Source organism: Pelophylax lessonae (assembly GCF_965119305.1).
Source record: "Pelophylax lessonae genome assembly, chromosome: 10".
NCBI classification, from domain to species: Eukaryota; Metazoa; Chordata; class Amphibia; order Anura; family Ranidae; genus Pelophylax; species Pelophylax lessonae.
This window is the reverse complement of record NC_138777.1, coordinates 111,743,181-111,770,873: the sequence shown is the minus strand read 5'-3', so window position 1 is coordinate 111,770,873 and position 27,693 is coordinate 111,743,181. Positions and strand designations below refer to the sequence as shown.

The 27,693-nt window shown below is 42.4% G+C and overlaps 1 protein-coding gene across 1 annotated transcript in view; it reads right to left on the bottom strand.

Moving 5' to 3' along the window:
- ZNF423 (zinc finger protein 423) overlaps positions 1-27,693 on the bottom strand; it is a 394,330-nt gene that overhangs the window by 193,995 nt on the left and 172,642 nt on the right. Inside the window, exon 4 of the mRNA XM_082271171.1 lies at positions 13,717-16,934. Within this exon, the coding sequence (XP_082127297.1) occupies positions 13,717-16,934 (3,218 nt within the window). The remainder of the gene's footprint in view (positions 1-13,716; positions 16,935-27,693) is intronic.

The window sequence follows — 27,693 nt, the reverse complement described above, 5'->3', positions numbered from 1 at the left end:
TAAAAATGTACAAATGTGAACCTAGCTTTACAATCACTTTAATGATAATAAATTATTGTTAAAAAGCTTTAAGTGGTTGTAAATCTCAGACATGAAAAATGAACAAAGCATATTCCCTCTATAATGTGCACTAAGTGTCATTTCTGTCTGCTGCTTCGTTCCTCTGTTCTCAGCATGAGTCACTTCTGACAAGTTTTCGACACCAATTTGGCAGGGATGATGGGGTTGGGGGAGGATGTTAGCATTTAAATCATCCCAACACCATGATTGATATGGTGTCAGGATGAATAAAGCACATTATTTCTACTATTAGATTGTAATATATACTGAAATACCTCAACTCACCACAATGTACAATCAGTGTCACTTACCACTGTAGCCTGCCACCGCACCCACCAGATCCAGCTTGCCACAGCAGCCTGCCACTACAGCCACCAGATGCAGCTTGCCACAGCAGCCACCAGATGCAGCTTGCCACCATAGCCACCTGATGCAGCTAGACACTGTAGCCTGCCACTGCAGCCACCAGTTGCAACTTGGCACTGTAGCCTGCCACCGTAGCCACCAGATGCAGCTTGTCAATTTTAATTAGTTTGTGCGAGGAAAGAACTTAATAATACTAAGTCTCTCCCCAGTGCTACGGCCTCGCAAGGAATCCGGCAGGAGTGGGAAACAAGCAGTTGATTACCGGGTTCCACTTCTATGAGATTTGAGAATCTTATGAAGGTTGACCCAACAGCAGTGATGTGAGCGATGATTCTCTGGTCTCTGCTCACCCACCTCTCACCTGCCTCAGTGTGGTTTGTGCAGGCCAGCTTCAAGCAGGGTACAAACTGGCACAGGTCCATGACCTGGGGGTTTGAAACCCCGGTCATAGAGTATAAAAAGACAAATGGTAAGCCCTACACTCACCAATGGAGGCCTTAAAGCTTAATTTTGGGCACTAAAACATTTAAATACTTTATAGTCCTCAAAAGCTACCAAGCATACAAATCCACTTTGTGTGCAACTAATGCCTTTTCAAACGCTGCTGTAGGGACACTCTTATACAGGGGAAATGTTATTGGCCAGATTACCGGGTGAATACAAAGCAAAAAGGTCTAAAAAAATAAATAAAATTAAAGCAGCCACCACATCTAATGATTGGTGTGCTTCAACATATTACATTTTTGGTTTTGGGTTTAATGCCACTATACCACCTAACCCCATCCTCAGAGTAGATGGACATAGGTTGCCACCTGCAACCATCCAGTATCATTCATTTTATTATGTCCATTTAAATAATTTTACAAGTCTTTTTGACCCAGATAATCTGAGCTTTCAGTGGTTTTCTTTAGGTGAAGAGAAGAACTACTACCTCCGCCCTGGTTCACACTGGCGTGACACGAAGATTCACTGCATTTTCCCGCATCACACTGCATAGCAATTGCATGGCGTTCATGGGATCTGCTGCAGGTGTCAATGTTAAAGTAACAACACCCCGAAACGGATCACAAAATGCAGTGCAAATACCAGAATTGCATCGCACTCTCATGCAATGCGATTTAGGTGTGGGGAAAAAAATGGTGCACCATTTTTGCTGTGAATGGGATGCGATTTAAACCATACAAAATGTATGGCCCAAACTGTATTGCACAGACATCGGATGTGGTGCGATTCCTGTGCGAATCTCATTCGGTGTTCTGCACGCACCAGTGTGAACCAGGGATCAAAGAGTCAATTGAAACTGAAGCAATTTCAAGTTCTGCTGGGAATGCATATGTAATAAAATAAAAGTGTGCAATTGGTCAATTGTACAGCAACGACACTTGGACAATCCTGAAGCACTGTTTTTGTAATGATTATTATGCTGAATTAGAAGAAATACCCTTCTACAGAGAAGATACAAAAAAACAGAGTTAGGTATCTGGTAACTTTTTCTAGGAAGTCTTCCAGGGCAGCATCAGAGAGATAATTATCCTCATACCTAAAACAGGAAACACATCATCCACCCTTTTAAAAGGCCATCACATACCTCAGTGCCTCAGTAATATACAAGTACCAGAGGAACAATCGGCAAATATACACTATCCTTCCATAAAACTTCCACCTAAAAAATAGGGACAGGTGTGTCTGTTGCCCTGGAAGACTCCCTAGAAAAAGATTTACCAGGTACCTAACTCTGTTTTTCTCAAGTCGTCTTCCAGGGCAACATCTGAGAGGATTTAGTGATATCCTACTAGTAAGTAGTAAGTAATACTACTGGGGATCTACACCCTGAAGGACCTTTCCACTGAAAGATTGGTATTGGCAGGAGAGGAAATCTATCCTGTAATATTTGGTAAGGAAGGGTACTGAAGCTCGACCAGGTTGCCGCCTGGCGTAACTCCTGCTTTCTCTACATATAAAGATGGTCAGGCCCTGGTAGAATGGGCTGTGATCCCTTTGGGTGGAACCTGGTTGAGATTGGTAGATGTAAGAGATGCTAGTCTGATCTAACTGCCAGTTCTGTGGTGCTATTGAGGTAAATCCTCTTCCTCTTTCCATTCTGATGTCAAAGATTTGGTAAAATCCACTGAGAGGTTCTGCCTAGAACTATGAAAAGTAGCAGGGAACCCCTAATTAAATCAGTTTTAGGAATCATACTGAAATTGATTACTCTGTGGGCCAGTGGAATAATGTTCCACACACTGGAGACAATAGGGACCAAAAACCCCCTACAGCAGTGTTTAGAATGCCACCCTAAAAAATGGCCACAAAAAAACATTGCTATGATGCCACTTGGTTTGCTAAGTATAATTGGCCCCAGGACCACTCAGGCACCATCCAATGAGCAGCCAATCAGGCACTGTAAGCATTAAGACGCTGCTTTCCATCCCTAGTTGAGTCTGAAAATAGCTAAGAGATCACCCATACCTGAACTGGAGTGAACTACTGTAAAGACTACAGAGACTGGAGCATAAAACAGTATAGTAGAATTCCATGATATCTAGACCATAATTACAACTGCAACTCCAGATGTGTCCAAATAGCTACCTAAAGCATGGACTAACAAACAATGCCCTTGACCATTAGTGTAGAAAGGGATGACCAGGAAAGCGCTCTGACCACAAAAGAAAGAAATACAAAGAAACTGCTGGACTGCCAATCAACTGCTAGACTGCCAGTCAACTGCTAGACTGCCAATCACTTATTACGCGTATGAGCAATATGTAAGAACAATCATACAGTACATTCTTGCATACGCAATAGAACTGTCTCCTCATCTGAATGCAAATGTCAGGTGTTCTTCCTGTGTTTTAAGTCTGAGTCCCCACAAGGACTATGGCGCTAGTTGTGATACTGATATGAGAAGAGTTGGGTAGATCCCCACTTGAAGAGACTGTAGAAGTAACAGGATAACTTGTTCATGTTGATTGTTACACCACGTTCTGTTAAGGAGGACCTCAGGCTGGACCCTTCTGCAGGTAAAGCTTGGTAAAACGCTAAAATAAGGGTCTGTACTGTGTAAGATTCAGTAATACACTGAATCATCCTGCTTTGCACATGCTCAGTTACTCCCCATGTTATGCATTTTTAGGCACTGCCAATATTGTAGACCGATCTGCTGACAGCCTTAAAGCAGAATTAGGACCTATTATCCTTTACCGCCAAGGAAGCTGCTTCTGTCTGATCTGTAACCGTCATAGTGCTGCACATACGATGCGAGTCACGACACCAGCCACTTGATGGTTTAGCAGCCTGGTTAATGCAAAAAGCACATGTGACAGCTAGCAATTCAGGAATTCCAGGAATGTAACTTTTTAGAGACCTAAATCGATGGGATTTGTTCGGCTTTAGGTCTCTTTCGCCCCTTGTGCGACCTAAAAATCGGGAGATTTTGACTGGACTGAATCAATGGCTGTGTAATCTTGAGGTCCTTAGACCTCAAAACGCATCAAAGTCGGGCCAAAGTAGTGCAGGGACTACTTTGAACTTGCTGCGACTTGAAGTTGCACAGATATGAACGGTACTCATTGGAAAATGAGTACGACTTAGTATGCGACTTGCAGTCCCAAGTCGCAGGACAAGTCACACAAGTGTGAAAAGGGCCTTATGATTCACTCCTGCTCAGGGGCCATATAAGAAGATACATACATATTGACCTTTATATGAATATAGTGCCATACCAACCCAAGCCAGGTATAAGGTCCGAGTGATAACAAATAATGATAGGCTGAAACACCCATAAACACTGCACATAAAATGTACTGCAGATTATCATGTGAATGACCTGGCTGCCTCTGCAGCCCTGGTCGGGATATACTATTGTATAGAACATAGACAATATGATATAATTTAGTGGCCCCACATCCTTAGTGTAGGCACACCATCTTATATAGTGCCATAACCTGAAGACCATCTCTACTGTAGGGATGTCTGAATAAACACAATTGCTTTTAAGGAGATAAGTGATAAACCCTATTCTCCGGAATCTAGAGGACTGGAATCATGTCCTCTAAGCTACCAGTGTCAGGCCCAGGGAATGTGTCTGGTAAAGCCTGAATGTGTGGGATAGGATTGTCCACTGGATGAAGCCTCAGGAGCTAGGTCTCCTGGACAATCCATATACATAAACAGATACAACCCAGTCAGGCTCCTGCCCAGAGGCCTGATCCACAAACCAGGCACACACACAAGTTATCTATATAAAGACAACTATATTGCCAACTTCATATAGTCAGAGCTAAAGCAGTATGTGTATAAAAAAGCTTCCCAAATCATGGCTCATGTACGGCTGAGGCCCATGCACAAAGTAGACTATCAGTAGTATTAAATCACAGATAATTGGCAAAAGCCTTGATCTGCGACAAGGAGAACTTAATTGAACATTAACAACTAGATCTCCAGTACCTAATAGGCTACTTCATGTCCAAACAATATCATAAATGTAGACAAATTGAGAGAACCATCAGAGAAGTTTTAGCAGCCAAGATTATTGGGCCCTCTATGTGTAATTACCATCTAAATAAATTCAAAGGGATGCGGTAGAAACAACTGAACCCCCAGGTCTATATAGAAAACACATAAGGATAAAGTGTTCTGCATAGTGCACCATTATACGGAAACTGCTGGAAAAAAAACCCGCTTCTAAAATAAGGCTCATGAGAAACAGAGCATAGATGGAGCAATAGTTTATGAAATGCACAGTCACAGATTGCAAATTACCATTTCATGTGAAATTCGCTAACAAAGGAAATCTAGCTGCACTACAGCCACCAGAGATCCTGCCCCCAATATAGCCACTTCATGTGTATGTTCAAAATAAACATAAAATACTAGCATACTGCAGAACCCTGAGGACAGTCATGGTGCATTCAACTAAAAGATAACCCCTGGTCTGCAATGTATACGCAATTGATGTTTATGCCATCAAGCAGACAGCAGAATCCAGGTTAAAACTTGCTCTGTGTCAATCAATGCATTATATATCTATTCAGTGGAAGTAGCGGGGGACTTCAGGTAAAAAGTGTGAAGGTGAGCACACCAAGTGGCGTGTATAGTGAACACTAGTAACCCATTATAGGTACAGCTTCTACTCCTCCCTGACCATGTTTAGTTGGAATGAGTTGCCAATGGAGAGAAGTGCACTGAAGTAAACCTGAATCTCACCTAGGGGAGAAGCACCCAAAGGCTCCTTTCACATGGGCGGTGCACCCGACGGAGTGCATTTTGCTGAGCGGGCTCGATACATTGATTCCCACTGAGCAGACGGAGGACAGATCCGTCTCCGCTCTGTGTGCAGAGACGGAGCTGTCAGAGCCCCGCTCTCCTCTACGGGAGAGAGATCAGCTGAGAATGAACCGCCTGTCCGTTTTCACCCAATCTTATCTGATTCGATCCTCCAGATGGATGGAAAATAGGGTTTCCATCCTTCCAGATTTTACGGACAGGATCGGATCGGAATAGCAGCGGGTGTCAGCGGAGATGTTTCCGCTGACATCGGCCGCTCCATAGGGCTGCATAGAGCATCCGATCCGTTCCGCCTGAAAAAATGACAGGCGGACTGGATCGGAAAGTCCGTGTGAAAGGAGCCAAAGTCTCTCAATTCCTGAGGTGTTAGGCCATACATTCTATGATCCCCAATTGGATACAATTGAAAGAGTTTCATTTTGACCTAATTTCTCATGGTTTTTGGTAAGTCCAAAGGAAAATTTCAAAAGATAATTGCACATGCATGGCTAGCCTTAACCTAGTCAGGCCTGGTAGTAAATTAAAGCTGCTGACATACTGAGCCTGAAAATGTTGCCAGAGCAGTTAGAAGTACACTACCTGCCTGCGATAACGAGCTCTCATTAGGCACACGTTTGTGTATGCAGTCCTTGCATAGAGGACTATCCAAGATCCAGTTAATTATATGTTGCAGGATCCACACAAAAATCAAGCACAGAGACTTGATCAGCATTCTCTAGCTTACCTTGGAGCGGTCCTGGCTTGCAGGCTCTGCAGGGCAGGATGGTGCAGCATCCGACATGGTCAGCTTCAAGCAAACATCAAACACATGTTCCTTGACATCTTTACTGCCCCTGCTCCGGCCCTAACCCTAACTGCCCCATCAGTAGTATGGGTGGACATATACCTGCTGATAGTGTGCTCTGTCCTCCCTGCTGCAGAAGCTGTCTGGCTCTGTAAAATTAGGGTTGTATGTTCCAGGTTCCAAAAAATGCCACCTTGGCGAAACGGGAAGGGATGTCACTCGTTGCACCCAATCAGGATGTACCTGCAAGTGATGCAACCAGAAGTGTGTTGTACCACACATCCTGTCATAACTCTACCAAGATGGTGCCGGTCAGAAGTAATGATGTCACCACATCCCACGAGCAAGACACTACCATCTTGGTCCCCCATGTATTCCACATCACAGCAGGTAGGAGCCAGTGCCTGGGGGAAAAATAGCAAATGTCCCTCTGCCTCCTGGCCCTGCAGCAATGAGTTTGACACACTCAGGGCGCTATCAATTCGATGCTTGCAGATGGGGGGATGCTTGCTTACCCCCAGTGGGATCGAAATCTCTGGCAAAAAAGGAGGGAGTAACCCCAAGGGGGGTCCTCTAATTGCCCTTGTCCTGAAGCTGCCTAACCTCCCTAGAGGCTTGTGCAGGCAGTCGGACGGGGAGGTCCTTGCATCTAGCACAGAGCCTAGAAGAAAATAAACTGCTTGTAGCTCCTGTTGGTCTGGAAGAAACACAAGAACTGAGCTATGTGATGGCCTTTTAAAATGGTGGATAATGCGTTTCCTGTTTTAGGTGGGAGGACACCTATCTCTCAGATGCTGCCCTGGAAGACGACTTGACAAATACAGGCCCACATTTTTCCAATTAAAAGCAGCAAGTGAAAGCAAAGGGGCTGCTCACATTTGTATAATTTTAGTCCACATTAATAAACCTAAATAAATACCAGGGGTACACACTTAATGTAAAGCTGCAGTTTTGTTTTTTTTTTGGGGGGGGGGATACAGCATATTATTTATGTGTAATGGGGTATATCCTATTAACTGAAGGCTGTTGCTTCTGGTTAAAATGTTCCTTTCAGTGCCTTCCTTCACAGTGACCTGATCCAGCTCCCACAAACAGCTCTGCAGAAACAGATCATTTTAACAGTGATCTATTGCTGACAGCAATCAGCCAGCAATAGATTATAGGAATAATCTATTGCTGGAGGGAATCCGCTTAAAGTGACACTAAACTCTGGTTAAAAAAAATACAAGTATGTACTCTTGATTGAGAAATGTACCTCTTTTTGAGCTTAACCTTCTCCAATTTTTTATTTTATTTTTTTTAACTCCCTGTTAAAGGACAGGTGTATTCAGTCCCCATAGTTCCACTGTATGTAGGAACATAGCCACTATCTTGCTCGCCCCCAAGATGGACTAAGGACTATGGGATTTGTGCACAGAGTAGTACATATGACTTCAAGGAACATTCAGGAGGTCATTAAAGGAGGCAGGAAAACAAAGTAAGAAGTGATTCCATGAAAAATAGATTACAGAGCCATTAAGCACTGGGTATGTTTAGATTCATTTTGGAGAAGAAGATATAGTTTAGTGTCATTTTAACCCTATCCAGTTCTGCTCAGGCTATGTAAAGCACAGTAAAGATGTAAATGCGACTTTTAGAAACTAACATATCTATTTTGCAAGGTCATTTAGGGCACACAAACTGGATTTATATATTTTAAAGCTATTGAGAAATATATTTACCTTACATGTTTGTGCCTATAGTCCAGCTGTAAAATATGATTGTTAGGACAGGAATATAGGAGCTGCCAATTTTGACTTGTTGAACTTTTAAACCAATTCTGTAATAAATTAGCTTTCTATGGCCAATACCAGGCATTTAATAGTCCAGAATAGACAGGCCAACTCAGGGGGAAACTAGTGTAAGGTCAGTTAGACTCACTACTGTATTTCTGTCCAAATTGAGTGATAACCAGGAACCAAGATGACCAAGCTGCAAGATGATTCAAAGTGGCCATCTGTTGTATCAGGCATCGGAGTAAACATCTGTTACCTGTGCATCCCTCTGGAACATCTACAGACTTTCATTCATATTTGATATTATTAGAAGCCCCCACATCAGTACTGCTGAATTGTTAAGGTATCTTTCATTATTCACACAAATCCAGGCATAGTGCACTACATAAAGAACTTTGCTGAATTCCTTGGGAAGTTACAGTTATCAGGAGCTTTTACCCATGTGTAGTGTGCATATATTTTCACATTCTTCCTTTCAGTTATCATAGTAATATTAATATATTTACAGTTACATGCTACTCTATAATACAGTTATATATTTTATCTCATTCACACTAGCGCGACTTGTCAGGCAACTTGGTCGCCTGACAAGTCGCGGTGGGTCGCTCGCCATTGATTAGCACAGGACCCGTTCTAATAGGAGCGACACAAGTCGCTCCGACTTAGAAAAAGGGTCCTGTACTACTTTGGGGCAACCTGGAGGCGACTTGCATTGACTTCAATTATATAAAGTCCATGCAAGTCGCGCCGAGGCGTGGTGCACGCTGTGCACCGCGACTTCACAGGTCGCCCCATCAAGTCGTGTCGCCCCTGTCTGAACGGGGTCTTAGTGTAAATTGATAATTTTATTTTTTTTTTAATCTTAGAAATACCTAATTTGAGTGGAGAAAATTATCTTAATCTTCCACTTAGCAAGGGCTCCCATGTGCGGATAGCCACCAGGGTCAGTACTAGAGAGTATTTTTGTAAGTTATACAAATAAGTAGCAGTTCCTCAATTAGGTAGTTTTTTTTTTTGTCTTTTAGATTAGAATTGCCCACGCACAGATGACCAGGGCCGCTGATAGGGCAGTACAACCGGCCCTATTGTACCGGGCCCGGCCCCATCAGGGGCCCGAAAGCTTTGTAGTCAGTGTCTGCCAAATAAAGAAATAGGGAATAGGGCTTACTAAAATACACCCTCCTCACTCTTACATTCTTTGAGGGTGTATAAACACATTTTCTGGGGCCCATCAGATCAGCTGCGGGGCCCAGGAGGTCGCAGCATTGCAGGGACTTTTTAATCTTTTTCGGGGCGTAAGAACATGCCCTATGCTGCAACCTGCTCTGCTAAGATCTAGTTCCGGTCAGTCAGCTGCCTGCTCTGGCGGAGTGATTTTATGTACATGTCCCGCTCTATCAGGACAGATGCAGAGACCGAGTGGAGGCTGCTGACAGTGACAGGGAGGAGCAGCATCACACAGTGAGTGACACTAGTATTCAGATACAGTCCACAGAATCCTCACTGTGTCTTCTGATAATCAGCATTAGGATATACACAGAGTACAGCAGGCGATCTATAGCTCTGTCACAGCGCATCACATGGCAGTTCATTGCTGACTTTGTTCAGTTATGGCTGTACTGAGTGCTACAGACTGCAGCCCAGTACAGCCATAATAAAGTCAGCAATGAACTGCCATGTGATGTGCTGTGAGCCCTGCTGTACTCTGTATAGATCCTAATGCTGATGTTCAGAAGACACAGTAAGAGTATACTTTACATTTGTGTTTCAAGGGGAGGGGCTGTGAATTTTTACTGCCCCAACCACTCCTCTTTAACCCCTTAATGCCAGTGCCTCCAAGCTTTTTAAGAGGTTTCTGATGCTGGGAGGTGGGGCAGTGTTCCTGACCATGATTGGCGGACACATGATCGGAAAGCTCCCAATCGCAAGTAGAGATTAGGAGCTTTCCTTTAACCACTTGCCGTCTGAGTACCGTAGTACTACGGCGTCAGACACTCCCCTTTCTTGGCGGCGCTCGTATTCAGTCACAGCGGGAGTCGGGCCAGGGGAGGAGCAGCGGCGATCGCCGCCGCTCTTCCCTGATCGTCGGGGATCGAGTGTGGAGATCCGCCCGCTTGTGTAAACAGAGCGGGCAGATCTCCCAAGTGACAGGCAGGGACAGATTGCAGGATTCAGCATAGCTGTCCTTGTGTCACACAGTCACCTCCCCCCACACACGTTAGTAAGCACCAGGCATACATTAACCCCTCCCTCTCCAATAAAGTTCACCCCTTCCCTGCCAGTGTCATTTTTACAGTAACAGTGCATATTTATAGCACTGATCACTGCAGTAATGTCACTGGTACCCCCAAAAGTGTAAAAAATGTCAGTTAGGGGTCTGATCTGTCCGCCGCAATGTCGCAGTCCCGCAAAAAAAATCACAGATCGCCGCCATTGCACGTTAAAAAAAAAAAACACCAAAAATGACAGAAATCTTTCCCTTTGTTAGTAAACGCAATAACTTTTGCGCAAACCAATCAAAATACGCTTCTTGTGAATTTTTTTACCAAACATAGGTAGCAGAAAACAAATTGGCCAAAAATTTAAAAAAATTTTGATTTTTACATTTTTTTGGGGGGAATTTCATATAAAAAAAAATGTGAAAAATATTGTTATTTTTTCAAAATTTACGCTCTTTTTTTGTTTATAGCGCAAAAAGTAAAAATCGCACAGGTGATCAAATACCACCAAAAGAAAGCTCAGTTTGTGGGAAAAAAAGGTCGTCAATTTCGTTTGGGTACGGCGTCGCACGACCGCGCAATTGTCAGTTAAAGTCGCACAGCGCCGAATCGCTAAAAGTGGCCCAGACGTAAGACAGCAAAATGCTCTAGTGGTAAAGTGGTTAATCGCCAATAACTGTCCAGGGAGCGCACAGAGCGCACGCTTTCCGCACAGCAATGTGTACATTCTGGTCCACCCGCCAAGAGGCTGTATTGATGCGTGCGTCCGGCGTGAAGAGGTTTAGAACTTTCCAAGCTTTCCAGTTAGGGCCGCCTGTCAGTTTTTCTTGTGGACCTAATTGAAAGCACTATTTAGGTTTACACCTAGCGCTATGTCCGTTCAGGATAGAAAAAACTATGGAAAAGGACTGCATCTTTTTATTTTTTTCTAGAGCAGATTTTCAAATGGTCACCCATAGAGCCATCACAATTCCACCCTTGTCCATTGTATGGTGCATGCAAACACAAACTGAACAGGTGGAGTCAAGGGAGGGACCAGTGGTGGGGCAGAGGGCGAGGCTAGGGGTGGGGCAGAGGGCGGGACCAAGGGTGGGATCAAAAGGGGCCCCATCAGGTAGGCTGTAGGGGGCCCCATGATTTCTAACAGCGGCCCTGCAGATGACTGTCAATTTAACTGGCCATTTTTGTTACTGGGGACAAACTGATGCTGGGGCTGCCTATGTACTCCTCATCTTCACCCTATACAGGAACTTTGCTGTCACTAGAGTACCTTTTTAGAACACAAGCTGGACCAAAAAGTTTCTTGAATATCTGTTGTCAGTTTAAGTATACTCTAGTGGAATATAATCTGTCATATACAATTAATGATGACAATTATGATGTACATTCTTTTATTGCCAAGTGACTTATCAAAGATCTGAATGGTTGCCATAAGTTTTAAGACACATTGCTTTCTTTTACAGGGTGCTTCTGGTTTAATGGTTCACTTCATAAATTAAGTAAGGACAAAAGTCATTATTTTTCATCTGTAACAATCGTTACCTCTGATCAATTAGCCTCACCTTTTACATGATCGCTCTGGAGACAAAATTTGTACTATGCAGTAAATACAGTAGATATTAAAGCCTAGTCTACTATGGGTGCCAGTTCCTATGGGCTGCAGTGGAGGCACTGCAACAAAATGTTGCAAGTACCAAGGGTTTTACTACTCAATGGATGAGTCTATTCTGGTGCACTGACTTCCTTTTTAAACACATGGCTTTACTTGAACCATGTATAAAAGTCACAAACAGAGATTAACAAATGGAATCAGAGTTAGATCTATTCTGGATTCTACCAAATAAAAGTCAAAGAATATCATCAAAAAAATGTAAATGTTCCAGACCCAGTATATTGGGTTAATTTGACTTTTCTAGGAAAACGACTCCTCCCACCCCTCCTCCCTTCCATCCAAACACCAGCCTAGCATACCAGGTACAACAACTTTGTAGCTAGAGGGGTATAAATTGGTAATCTCCCCATTATGCTACCCCATTTCTCTTCAGAATTATACAGGGACAACTCCCTCAAGACATCCCCCCTCATGCTGGTAGATATTCAGCCCTTTTGTACAGCTTGTTTTCCACAACTGTCCTTTTGTGTTCTTTGCTCATTATATTTCCTGCTTAATGGAAGTAGCTAGCCAAAGACAGTATTTAATTTGGAGCCTTGCAAATTGCTACAATCCCATGCTCCACTTACTATAATGAATGTCAATGAGATTAATTCATCTCTAAACTTTAAACTAGATTGGGTGTTTCAGTGTACATGGGGATCCAACACAATCTGAAAAAAAAAAAAAAAAAACTATATGGATTATTTTTAATGTTTTTAATCTTTTTGTAAACATGTAACCTATTTACTATATCACTGGGGTAGGTGTAGAGTCCTACCTGTCTAAATAATGGATAGCTAACATCTATAGAAGCAACCCTTTTTCCAAACCTGGCTTGTGATCAAAAGATTGCAACAGTAAGCACAATGTTCACATTTCAAGACAGTACCTAATGTTTTTTTGGTCCCTTCCTTGAAAGCAGCACCCAGTGTTATGAGATATAAAGAATGCCATAACATACAAGGAGTCTGCATGCCTGCAGATCTCTTGCTATGGAAGTTTTAACTTGTACACCTTGGATGCTAGTTTGGTAGCCAATGGGTTGATATCAATAGAATGCCATGCTTTTATGTTTTATAGGAAAAGTTATTACAAAAAATTAATTTACGTTCAACTTTAACAATCTTCTTTTTTTTTTATAGGCAAAGGATAAAACACTGTTTTATATTTTACTTCTCTAATTGGTTATTTAATGGCAAAGGATTATTAGCCGGTTCATATTTGACTGTTCTTGTTGTGGAGATTTCCCATTACTTTCTGCCCTGAAGATGCACCAGGCAGTGGATTATTTCTCAACTCAGAAACTGTTCCTGTTCCTCTAACATCTGTCAAACTTTGTATTTTATGGTCACTGGGCCAGAAGTAGAATAAAAACTTCTCAACAGAAACAAACAAAAGAAAAAACATGGCATGATTCCCCCCTTAGCAAAGGTAACCCTTTCTCGGTGTAGTAATCATTATGGTATAAGCACCACATGGAACCCTAGTTTTTCTTTTGGAATCTATCTACTAAAGTAAGCTCAAAACACAAAAAAATCATCACTGCAAAAATGACATAAAATATGTACTTACTCTTGGGAGTGGAGAAGTTTGGGATAATTTTCTTTGACCACTAACGTCATGTGTCAAGTCTCTATGATCAATCTGGATATGACTTTCCAGATCTTCAGCACTCTCAAACTTGACATTGCACTCTGGGCATCTCAGACACAGCCTCTCACAGACTTCTTGTGGGGGTGGGTTGGTGGGTTGTCCATTAGTGGTTCTGCTTAAGCATCCAGCACATAGACCATAAGGTAAGCCATTAACATCTAACTTTACCAGTTCCTGTTTGTTTCTGAATTCTTTCAAGCATAGGGCACATTTATAAATCTTCTGTAGTGTTTGTCCATTAGGAGAGGAGGCAGCAGAGTTTCCTGCCAACTTCTGCATATGGAATGTTCCATGAATTTTAAGTTCCAGAGTGGATGTGACAGTCTGCATACAGACAACACAACGGAAACCAGTCAGGGAATTCCGAAGGTCTGGGTGCATCTGACAGTGTTCAATAAATTCTTCTTCACTTTGAAGGGGCAGTTTACAGATTCTGCATGTTCCTGTATCTAAACTTTTGCTATGAGTAACTTTGTGTTCAGTTAGCGTAAGCAAAGATGGGAACCGTTCCCCACAAATAGGGCACATGTAGTGTTTTGCAGGACCCCTGTGTGTCTGCATGTGTTCTCGAAGTCCATTTTCAGAGAAAAACGTTCTTGAGCAAATATTACACTTGTGGCTGCCTTTGATAAATTCTGCTTTCTTTCTAGAACCATCATCTTCTCCAGGTCTGATATTATGATCTCTTAATCGATGGTTCTGTAGGAGAACTTCCATTGTGTAAGCTGCTCCACAGATATCACAGCCATACATTGGCTCAGAAGCATCAACATCATCTTCACTGGCCTCGTGGCTGTTTGAAACTTCTGGGTTCTTCATTAGCACACTTGGGACCTCAGCAGTCTCTGACTTCTTGCCTGCAGGTACCATACCATTAGCTGTACCATTTTGGCTGCTAGTGTCAAATACACAGTGCTTCTCTCGCAGATGCTTTTCAAGGAGAATGATTGCATGGAATGCTTTGCTGCAAAATTTGCAATTGTATTTCTTACTGTGAGTAGTGATATGACACTGAAGCTCTACTTCCGTACTGAAGGTTTCACCACAGAAGATACACTTATGTGACTTTGCTGGGTTGCCCAAATGGCTGTGCTTGACATGAAGCTGAAGGTCTGCCTCTTTTCTGAAGTCCCAGTTACATGCTGTACAGCGATACATTTTCTTCTCATTACTATGCTTTACTGCCAAATGCACTTGGATGGAAACTTTAGAATCAAAGACTTCTTGGCAAAGAGTGCAGTGATATAACACAAAAGTATGCATGTCCAGTAAGTGCTTTTGCAGATCATCTACAGATGAGAACTGCTTGTCACAGCTCTCGCACACATAATGTGTGGAGGTTGTCATGTAGTGTACTGTGAGGTGCTGTAGGAGAGACTCTTGGGAGTCAAAGTCCTCCTTGCATTGAGGGCAGGACTGTTTTCTTAAAAGAAGCTCCAAATGTGATTTCAAATGTGTTTGAAAGGTTTCAAAATTTGAAAACTTTAAGTCACACTGATTACAAGGATATTCTCCACTTGACGCAGAGTTTAGGCTAGGACACAGCCGCTGCCTCTTTGGGGAAGAAACTTCAACATCTGAAGAAACCGGACTCTGCTCTGATTTTGATTTCTTATTGTTTGCCAACGGAATGTTCTTGTGGTTTTCCTTTATATGCTTTGTGAGCTTCAATACAGAACCAAATATGGGAGAGTTTGTGCAATATGGGCACGAATACACTTCCATGAATGACTGACTTGGCTGAATAACAGGAGATTCAAGCTTTGAGCTTCCAACATTGCAATGGGTTTGCTGAATATGATCAGTCAGTGAGGACTCAGTAAGAAATCCCATGGAACACTGGTTACAGAAGAAAGCATTGTTGCCTTCTTGAGGAGTAGTGTTGGGTCCACAGTGAGTGATGCGAATGTGTTCTTGAAGGCTGTTAATGTCAGCAAACATTTCAGGACAATAGTTGCAATGAAAGGCAGTTATGTTGCTAAATTGTACCATAGGGTAGGCATGGTTTTTGTGAACCTTTCTTACATGCTCATTAAGGTTATACAGGGTGGGCAAAGAATCCAAACAGATTTGACAGGTGTGGCTTTGTTGGGGTTTGTCCACGTGAATAGTTTTTAGGTGGATCTCCAAGACAGCCAAGCTGTTGAAATCTCTTTTTGTGCAGTAAGGACAGCTATAGCTAACCTTGGACCAACTCTGGCTCTCCTCTCTTTCTAATGATAAGGTTTTCTTATGTGCTCTTAGTGGCTTAAGCGTTGAGTCAGGAGTTGAACTACGTTCAAGTGATGCACTGGAGTCTGGTGTGGCGCTGCTCATGGAAGCCACACTTCCCAAAACTGGATCTGGACTAATGCTATGATTGCTTGAATCAGGCTGCCTATGACTATCAAGGTGGCAGTATACTTCTTCCACCGAAGAAAACTGCTCTGGGCACATTGGACACTTGTGCTTCTTGTTGGCATGGACTTGGTCAATGTGGTTCAGCAGAGAAGTTTCATCTGCAAATACTTCAGGGCAATGGATACACTGCAGATCTGCTTTCTCTGAAAGCTGAGGATGTCGCTTCATCACATGCTTCTCCAGCTCCTCTGTCTGGCTGAATGTATCCTCGCAATAATCACACATGAAGTCGTCTTTCTTCATGTCCTTGTCTGATTTAGCCAAATGCTCCTTGTTTTTCTTATGGGCCTGCATGTGACTCTGCAGAGAGCTAGTGGAAGAAAATCCACGCTTACACACTGTACATTTAAAAGGCTTGCTAGAACTGTGCGTTTTTAGATGAATTTTAAGATGATCACTTCGAGAAAATGCAGCCTCACATTCGTGGCAGTGATACTTTTTGTCCCCAGTGTGGAGTTTAATGTGGCGATCCCTACTCCTCTTGTGCTTAAACAGTCGGCTGCAGTATGTGCATTTGAATGGAAGTTTGTCACTGTGGATCTGCTCATGCCTTTTCAGGTAGCTGAGACGACTAAAAGACTTTTCACAGAACTGGCAGGGATACGGCAACCCAGATCCCCCTTCCTCTTCTCCTATGCCGAGATCACACCCATCTCCTATCATCTGAGTGGGTGATGCAACGTCTTTGCTGGAGGGAGATGAAGCCACCCAGGAGAATTGTGGGTCGTCATCACCATCTGTAATGGGAAAGCAGAATGGAGATTAAAAACAATTCCCTGTGCATCTGTGTAATAAGGCCACAGCTCTTTAGCAAAACCTAGGTTTTTTTTTTTTTAACCATGCTACATCCTTTTTTAGCAGTGAACAGATCATTCCACAAACAAGGACATTGGATTAAAGACAGATTACCAACTAAATGTGTAAAAAAAAAAATAAAAAAATAACGACCAGCTATAAAAATGTTAACACTAAAAATGACTTCTACATGTTATCATCATACTAGGTTATTAGCACTGTGATTACAAAAGCATTCATTAGGATAGGCAGGCTAATGGTATCATCAAAGCATTGTATGCATTACGTTGCTAGTTACATAGTGCTTCCCTTCTGTATGTGAAACTGAATCCAGGTGTCCAAGGAATATCACAGATTCTGAAATACCATCTCCATACTCTGCAGGTGCGAAGCTAGCTTAGCCTATCATCAAGAACAGGATGAATAGCTCATGGAGTAGGCTTAACTAGAATATCAGCCAGTAATGTGTATGAACTTTTTCATCCTCTTACGTACAGAAGAAAAACACAATGTGGTGTGTGACAGATAGATCATAGACACAACCAAATATGGAAAGTAAATGGAAACCAACTACCTTTTGTATTTGATAAAAAGGTGACTTGGGCCAACAAGTCCTTTGTACCAAATTATATGAAAAACCTACCTACTGAAGATGGCATTTAGCGATGTAGCATATATTTCAAAAGGGATTATAACAGATAGCGCAGGTGCTAGAACTACTTAAACCTGCAGCCAGCTAAAGCATTGTATGCCAAATCCCACAACAACGAACAAGTATAATGACAATTCCAAGATACAGAGGTTCTAAAAGGTAAAAACAATTGCAGAACAATCATAGTAAAAAAAATAGTATTAATAAACACATGAAAAACCAAAACCTTGTGCAACTGATTTTATTTTTTTTAATTTTTGTTGCCAAGTATTGTTGCTCTACTATAAAAGGAGTCATTCACCATTATACAAGATAAAACACTTGGCCACAGCCCACGTCAATACACTGTGCTTGAAAGGAGAAAGTAGGGGAAAGAATTAAGATGGAGCGTTACTTCTCCATAGTTAGTTATTTAGTTAAATAAACAAAATAGTTCTGAAGCCCATATTACAACACGTTTCCTATCTACCCTTCAACGGTTTTTAATGGTGGAGTCTAACAGCAAATCTAGACACATTCTGGTAGCAGTAGACTACAGATAATTTAATGGACTCTGGTGAATACACTCGAATGTGCATTTCCACTGAATAGGTGTAAAGTTTAAAAAATATTGCTATATGGTGTTAACCAAAAAATAGCAAACAAACTGCTAAGGCCCCGTTCACACTGGGGCGATCCGACTTCCAGGGGCGACCTCCGAGGTCGCGGTGCAAGCAGCGCGCCGCGACTTTGGAGCGGCCAGCACGGACTGCATAACATTGAAGTCTATGACGGTCGCTCCGGGTCGCCCCAAAGAAGCTCCGGACCCTTTTTCTAAGTCGGAGCGACTTGTGTCGCTCCTATTAGAACGGGTCCGCAGCTTCCCTATGGAAGGCGACCTACGGCGACCTGTGAGGCGACCTGTGAGGCGACCAGGTCGCCTCACAGGTCGCCCCAGTGTGAACGGGGACTTAATGTCCACTTAGAATTGCCTATTTAACTATACTGCCAAAATAGAAGAAAGTATTAGGAAAGGACTTTCACCCCAAATTAAATATACAAACGCATGAGAGCTTCTTATACGACTTTAATAAAGACTATTCAACCCATGTCAGGTGACTTTCATGGGCTGGGTACAGTGCTAGTGCCATCTGAAGTCACAACATAGCAGTGAGGTAGTGGCCTAAAATCAGTTCTACAGCACGTCTCCTAACTGACACAAGACAGTACTAAAATAGGTTATGTTAACAGCAAAAAAGTGAAATGGCATATAAATATATATATATACATACACACAGTGCATCGAAAAAGTATTCGTACCCCTTGAAATTTTCCATATTTTGTCATGTCACAACCAAAAACCTAAATTAATTTTAGAGGGATTTTATGTAATAGACAAGGGGCACATAATTGTGAAGTGGAAGGAAAATGATAAATGGTCTTCAACATTCTTTACAAATAAATATCTGAAAAGCGTAGCGTACATTCGTATTCAGCCCCAATAGTCAATACTTTGTAGCGCCACTTTTTGCTGCAAGTCTTTTTGGGTATGTCTCTACCTGCTTTGCACATCTAGAGAGTGACATTTTTGCCCATTCTTCTTTGCAAAATAACTCAAGCTCTGTCAGATTGGATGGAGAGTGAATTTTCAAGTCTTGCCACAGATTCTCAATTGAATTTAGGTCTGGACTTTGACTGGGCCATTCTAACATATGAATATGCTTTGATCTAAATCATTCCATTGTAGCTCTGGCTGTATGTTTAGGGTTGTTGTCCTGCTGGAAGGTGAACCTCCTCCCCAGTCTCAAGTCTTTTGCAGGCTTTAACAGGCTTTCCTTTAAGATTGCCTTGTATTTGGCTCCATCCATCTTCCCATCATCCCTGACCACCTTTCCTGTCCCTGCTGAAGAAAAGCATTCCTACTACATGATGCTTCCACAACCATGGTGCTGATGGTGTGTTCAGGGTGATGTGCAGTGTTCGTTGAAAAAGCTCAACTTTGGTCTCACCTGACCAGAGCATCTTCTTCCGCATGTTTGCCGTGTCCCCCACATGGCTTCTCACAAACTGCAAACTGGACTTATGGCTTTCTTCTTGTCACTCTGCCATAAAAGGCCAGATTTGTGGAATGCATGACTAAGGCTTCTTTCACACATGGAGTCCATCAGGCGGACTCCGTTCTTCTCAGCGGGGGATCGATCCGCCGATCCCCCGCTGAGCAGGCGGATGACAGCTGTGTCTCCGCGCTGTGTGCGGAGACAAAGCCGTCAGGTCCCCATTCTTCTCTATAGGGGAATCGGATGGGAACAGACCGCCTGTCCGTTCTCATCCGATCCGATGGACAAATGGAAAATAGGGTATCCATCCGTCCGGTTTAGATGGATCTGATCAGATTGGATGCCAGCGGACATGACTCCGCTGACATCCGATGCCCCATAGAGATGCATGGGGCGTCCGTTCAGATCCGCAAAAAAAAAAAAAACTGACAGGCGGATCTGAACGAACTCCGTGTGTGAAAGGGGCCTAATAGTGGTCCTGTGGACAGATTCTCCCGCCTGAGCTGTGGATCTCTGCAGCTCCTCCAGAGTTACCATGGGCCTCTTGGCTGCTTCTCTGATTAATGCTCTCCTTGTCTGGCCTGTTCATTTAGGTAAACGGCAATGTCTTGGTAGGTTTGCAGTTGTTCCATACTCTTTCCATTTTCCGATGGAACAGTACTCTGTGAGATGTTCAAAGCTTGGAATATTTTTTTTATAACCTAACCCTGGTTTAAACTTCTCCACAACTTTATCCCTGACCTGTCTGGTGTGTTCCTTGGCCTTCATGATGCTGTTTTTTCACTAAGGTTTTCTAACAAACCTCTGAAGGCTTCATAGAACAGCTGTATTTATAATGAGATTAGGTTACACCCAGGTGGACAATTAGGTAAATCATGAAAGGCAATTGGTTCCACTAGATTTTAGTTAGGGGTATCAGAGTAAAGGGGGCTGAATACAAATGCATGCCACACTTTTCAGAATTTTTAAAATTTTGAAAATCATTTAATCATTTTCCTTCCACTTCACAATTATCTGCCACTTTGTGTTGGTCTAGCACATAAAATCCCAATAAAATACATTTACGTTTTAGCTTATAACATGACAAAATTTGGAAAATTTCAAGCAGTATTGCCAAAAACCATTTGAGTAAATATCAAATTTTCCTGTACGTACAAAACATTTTCTATAAATTTTGCAACCTAAAAGTCTGATCATTTTAGACATTAAAAAGAATGTATTTAATCTCCATTTCACTAGGTCTAGAAGCCTTTAAAATTCTATGTTTCTACTGTGTGAACATTGCACAAGCTTTCAAGGACATCTAACCCCAATAGAGTGGAGCAGTGTCCCTAGAGTGTGAAATAACAGGAAAGAGTCAGCTGCACAGAGAGATCCCGGGTGTCTTTTGGATGAGGTACAGGGAGAGAAGGAGCTGGGTTCTGTTAGACCAGCTGTGTCCTGCATACACACATACAGAGCACAAAGCTGCGACTAATCAGGGGAAATAATATTAAATCATCAACCGAATATTAGATCAGTGCTCATCAACCCACCACTAGATATTAAACACAGAAGTTCTAAAACAGAACTTCAATCCCGCAGATACTGACACGTTATAGTGCTGCAAGGTGAACGTAAACCAGATGAGCCTTTACATTAGAACATACACTAAACAAAATTATAAACGCAACACTTTTGTTTTTGCCCCCATTTTTCATGAGCTGAACGAAAAGATCTAAGACTTTTTCTATCTACACAAAAGGCCTATTTCACTCAAATATTGTTCACAAATCTGTGTAAACCTGTGTTAGTGAGCACTTCTCCTTTGCCGAGATAATTCATCCACCTCACAGGTGTGCCATATCCAGATTGATTAGACCGCATGATTATTGCACAGGTTTGCCATAGGCTGGCCACAATAAAGGTCACTCTAAAATGTGCAGTTTTACTGTATTGGGGGGTCCGAAAACCAGTCAGTATCTGGTGTGACCACTATTTGCCTCACACAGTGCAACACATCTCCTTCGCATGGAGTTGATCAGGTTTTTGATTGTGGCCTGTGGAATGTTGGTCCACTCCACTTCAATGGCTGTTGGTGGACAACAGGCTTGGCAGTGGCATGCAATGCCAAGCCTCTGCATGCAAAGCCAACAGAATACTTTTTTTTTTTTTTTTTTATAAGTGATCACATTCACTCTGTTCCCAGCTGCATAAGAGCAGAAGGGAGCAGCAGCAACAGTACACTGAGCTTCCCAGTGAAAGGCTGCACAGAGGAGGGGTTTAGGACAAGTCTGATCATTGGAGTAGAGCAGGCTGAAGTCCCTGCATGGTGTGTTCTCCTGCTTTAGCGTGGTCAGTTTTTAATAGTAAAGCAGAAGGACTGGCAGGAACACCAGCGATTTTACACAAAGGAGGTGATACAACAGGATACTTTCTTATACAAGTACAGCAGCCACATCAGGAGTATGATATGTTCAGTTAAACACTTTAACATGACAATGGAGGGCTCTGAATCTAAAGAAAATTAAAATACCACACTCATGCACAACACAAAAGCATATGTTAAAAAAAAAAAAAAAAAAAAAAAAAATCGCAGGAAGCACACATACAGACACAGAGTGAACATGGGATCCCCTGGTGGAAAATGAACAACGGGACCCAGAACTGCAAATGAGTGCCAACTACCTGTCCCTATCTGCAGAGTTGACATCATGTCCTAAAGGCTGATGTATTGCTACAGTAATATATTCATAGCAGTACGTGTTTAGCCAATGCTAGATAGCTACAATTCCTGAAGCAAAAATCTTTCATTGGAGTTCAAAAATGTTGCCAGGTCTTACAATCCAGTAGAAGATGAAACTTTGTGAAAGTGTAGTCAGACTAGCTAAAGTCATCAACTAAGATCAATGAAAAAATATGCCAAGTAGAAGACCTGTAAAAGTCTATGCTGGCGATACATTATACAATGTTCATTTAGATTTACCAAAACTTTATACAATGAGGTCAAACCTAAATGCTTTGATTTGTATGCAATCATAGTTGCACTACATAGTTGAAGGTAAATCTGAAGAAAATTGAATAAGAAAATTGTATAATGCATGGCCAGTCTAAAGGTAGGTCCTAACTGATGCTATAGAGTGGCTGCACATAAACATATAAAACGTTGTTAGTAAAGCTTAACATAATTTGATACTAAGCAATGGTTAAAAACCTGTCAAAAACATTTTTAAAGACAAAAAAAAAAAAAACACTTTAGATACACTAAGAATTTCCTAAACTGCCCCTGTGATTGTGTACATATGCCATATAAAAATTAAATCTGGCAATAATACTTATCACTTTAAAAATAGGTCCAGATGCATGCATGGCTCATTGTACTTTTATATTATATATACAGTGGGTATGGAAAAGAATCACCCCCCCCCTAAAGTAATCATATTTTGTTGCTTTGCAGCCTGAAATTAAGAAATTAAGACACAGTTTTTGTTTTATCCAGCTGTATTTACACAGTGCAGCTTATAACATCCAACTGAAAGCTATAACACCATGTCAGAATCACTGAGTTGAAAAAAGTTGGACCACACTTTGCTTTAATAATTTTGCCTTTAGTCTGTTGAGATATGTCTCTACTAACATTGCCTATCTAGACTTTGCAATATTTGCCCACTTTTCTTTGCAGAACTGCTCAAGTTCATTTAAATTTGATGCTGACCCTTTGTGGACTGCAGTCTTCAAGTAATTTCACAGATTTTCACAGATTTTCAATAGGGTTTAAGTCTGGGCTCTGACCACCTCTTTCTCCAACTACTATATGGTTATTTTTGCTGTGTTTTGAGTCATTGTCATGTTGGAAGGTAAAGCTTCTTCTTGGTGCAGATCCAAACAGCATTTTCACATGGGGGGTATTCCACATACTCCCACATTGTGAATAACTATAATTGCCCTGATGTATAACAATAAAAACCTCGCGCTTATGGTAAATTACAAAATAAATAAGTGAATAAATGTATTACAAAAAGTGTCTATGCAAGCATAAGCTGCTTGCTGCAAATAAAGTGCTAGTGCTCTTTAAATAATGTGAACTCAGTGTTGCAGCGCTGCTTAAACAATACGTATGGTAAATAAATAAATATTCTACTTGCAACAATGTGCAAAAGTGCTGAATATACCGTGCAAATTTCGCAAAATCATGTATAAATAATTCAAATTCATACATCAAAATTCCTATAAATTATAAAGTCCATTTAAAGTCCATTGAAGTATTGAAAGCACAGGAGCACCTTATTTTGCACTTCAATGGACTTTAAATGGACTTTATAATTTATAGGAATTTTGATGTATGAATTTGAATTATTTATACATGATTTTGCGTAATTTGCACAGTATATTCAGCACTTTTGCACATTGTTGCAAGTAGAATATTTATTTATTTACCATACGTATTGTTTAAGCAGCGCTGCAACACTGAGTTCACATATAATTGCCCTGAACTGGCTAAACTAAAGAACTTTGTGGGGCAACTATGGGGTACGATTTATATCGCAGTTGTACCAGGGCCGTATCCTTAAAGATTTTCAAACGCTCAGAGCAGCGTTTGGACTCCCCAACACCCTTTTTTTCAGTACTTGCAGCTGTGGCATGCTCTCGCAGTTCAAGCCCAGGAAGCCTCCTGGGGACTGCATGATCCGGTTCTTCTCACTCGCCTGGCAAATTCAGTGATTAAGAAGAGACAGATCTCTATGTACACCTCTTTTATGGCCCTGATTTCTAGAGCTATGTCCTTTCCATGTAGAGATAGATGGTCAGAGGATTTGGGTCATATCTCTGCTGAGAAATGGGCAGGTATCCTTGATAATGTTCTTAAAGTGTCATTATCCTCCTCCCAAAAACTTACATCGCACATACCGAACCCCCCAGAGGTTATATAACCGGCGCAGGAGGAATTCACCTCTCTGCCCTCACTGTAAAACACACACGGGCACACTCATACATATGCTGTGGAAATATCCAAAATTGGTCCGCTACTGAACGGAGGTGCTGCAATCCATTAATACAATTTGGAATATCGGTCTTCCTATGGACCCTAAACTTTGCCTCCTGGGTTGGTTAGATGAAGAGCTCTATACCCCTGATGTACATACTGCTATCCTTAGAGTACTGTTCCTTGCCAGGAAGTTTCTGGCAAGGAGGTGAATATCTTCTGAATATCTTCTGTGGTTCCCACACATGCGGACTGGGTGAAGGAAGTTAATGTGGTACTGTTAAGAGAAGACCTTACTTACAAACAAATGGACACAATGGCTTGATGTTCTGGGTTTGGCGCCAGTTCAACTGGTTGCAAATAGGATTCTAGGTGGGGTGATCACCTCCGCCTGAACCTGTTATGTGGGTTTGGAAGGATACTGTACTCTACATGGGTGTGGGGACCCGAGGGGGAACATTGGAACACTTCTGCTTTTACAATGGGCCGATTTAACTCTGCCAAGGTCACCACTGGGCAGCTCACCCCTTTTTATTTTCTTTTGTGTTTTGTTTACTGTTCTAAGGTTTGAGCCATTGCAGTAGATACTATTTCATTTTATCTCACCCTGTCCTCTTATCTATGCTCAGACCTAATGGAGACGCTGAGGTGCCCCCACGTTACTTTTTGTTGCGCCTTTATTCTGATTTAGGTTAATAATGTACTACTGTGGGGTGACTCAGATGGGCCAGGGTCTGCATGTATAGCTCATTGGCGCTGACTGCCATGTCTATTGGCACAGTTGAACAGACAAGGAGTCACTGCTCAAGGTGGTGTAATTGCCTGATGACTCACACAGGTGCATGCCCCGGCTCGCCTCCGTGAAAACTTGATAAAAGAAAAGGAATTGGCAGCACTCCAGGTTGAGTCAAAATCCAGGTTTATTGACTGGACATCCAAATATGACAATCGTGACAAGGTAGACGCGTTTCACACACTGACTGTGTGCTTAATCATTAGTAATGATTAAGCACACAGTCAGTGTGTGAAACGCGTCTACCTTGTCACGATTGTCATATTTGGATGTCCAGTCAATAAACCTGGATTTTGACTCAACCTGGAGTGCTGCCAATTCCTTTTCTTTTATCTATTGGCACAGTGCTTTTGGTATTAGCACCTCGCATCGTTTAAAGATCTGGGTTGGATTTGAATGCTGGGTTCTTATTCTGATTTCAATTTTACGGAGTATCACAATAATGTTTAGGGGTACCGATATAACCGTATAACTTACATGCTGCTTTTTATTTCTTGACCCTATGAAGCACTATGTAATGGCCAGGTTGTCTATGTCTATATTCCATGCTTTACTGTAGGAATGCTGAGTTTTATTGGATTTACGCCATATTGTTTGGTGTTGAGGCTAAATAATTCAATTTTAGTTTCATCTGACCACCTTAAAAACGCACCTTGAAGATTCTGAGGCCATAAGGAAAAAGGTGTTATGGTCAGGCACAATTCTCTCTCCCTGCCCTAATGTGATGCTGATGCCTAGGCAGCCAATTATCAAGCACTGGTATTGTCATGTGCACAGTAGTTAAGCCAGACAGTCAGAATAATAGCTACTGTATTTTCTGGCGTATAAGACTACTTTTGAACCTCAAAACAATCCCCCAAAAATGGGGGGTCGTCTTATACGCCGAGTATAATATCTCCAAGGTAACCTAAGTATAAGTATTACCGGTAGATCATGTAATAGGGGGGTCGTCTTATACGCCCAGTCGTCTTATACGCCGGAAAAGACGGTAGTCATTACCCTTTTTTAGAAGCAGGCCTACAATGGCAGACTCAAATATGTCTCTTACAACTGGATTATTTTTAATTGGGAAATGTAGAAGTGAAGCATTTCTTAGTAGTTGCAGAGATAATCACTACCTGATTTTCAATAAGAATGTGACAATTTTAGGCTTTGAAGCCAACAGTTGGGCAAGGCACAGTGCAAAATCTCCCCCAAGTGAGCATCCATGGAATATGGGCCAATCTTGTTACTGCAATGTCCCAACAACTGGCCCTAGAGAAAACCATCAAGAATGGGGAGATAACTCATCTTCATATCTATAACTCAAGGCTTGCGCGCGTACTGGAATGGACGCCTGAGCGGTGAGCTCCCAGTACCCGGCCGACATTTACCTCAGCGACGGGGAACCACAGCGACCGACCGACCTGCAAACGCTATCATCCGCTGCCCAGCACACCCGGGGAGATGGCCAGCCGCAAAAGAAAGGACGAGAGAGGTCCTAAGAAGCTCACGGCTTTCTTTTTCAAGCCGCCCTCACAGCCTGGAGGTTTCCAAAATGGCGCCGGCGCGCTCTCTGAACCCGGAGGGCCTGCGGCCTACACTGACTTGCCTGATGCGGCTCCCTTGGCGGCGGAGCCCGCACCTCTCACGGCGATGCCGGACTCTTCACCCGCATCCCCAGTCTCCAGGAGCCCTGAGAAATCTCGTATGCGCATGAATCCAGCAGATTCTTTTGATCCCACAGTGAGTAACTCCTTTACTTCTATGCTCCCTATGTCTGAACTGCAATCCTCCATCGCTGCCTTCCCTACCACGGGCCAACCTGTCCTGGATACCACATTGAAAAACATGCTTATCACATTCCAATCTTCCCTGATGGCTAACCTCACCACTGTAATGCACAAGTTCTCTTGTGAGATGAAAGGTGTGGGTAATAGGGTGTCACGCATTGAGCACAGCATGGAAGAATGCACTGAAACAGTGAATGAGCTAGTTGATGCCTATACTGACCAGAAGGAAGATACTGAGTGGATTAAACAGAAAATAGCGGATCTTGAAGATCGCTCTCGCCGCAACAACGTTAAGCTGCAAGGCATCCCAGAATCTATCCCTCCTGCTGAACTCCTACAGTATGCATCTACTATGTTCTCCACAATGGTGCCTGAGTTAACCCCCATAGAATTAACCATCGACAGGATCCATAGGATCCCAAAGCCGCGCCACCTCGAGGACTCAGTCCCTAGAGATGTATTATTGCGCCTCCACTTTTACCCTG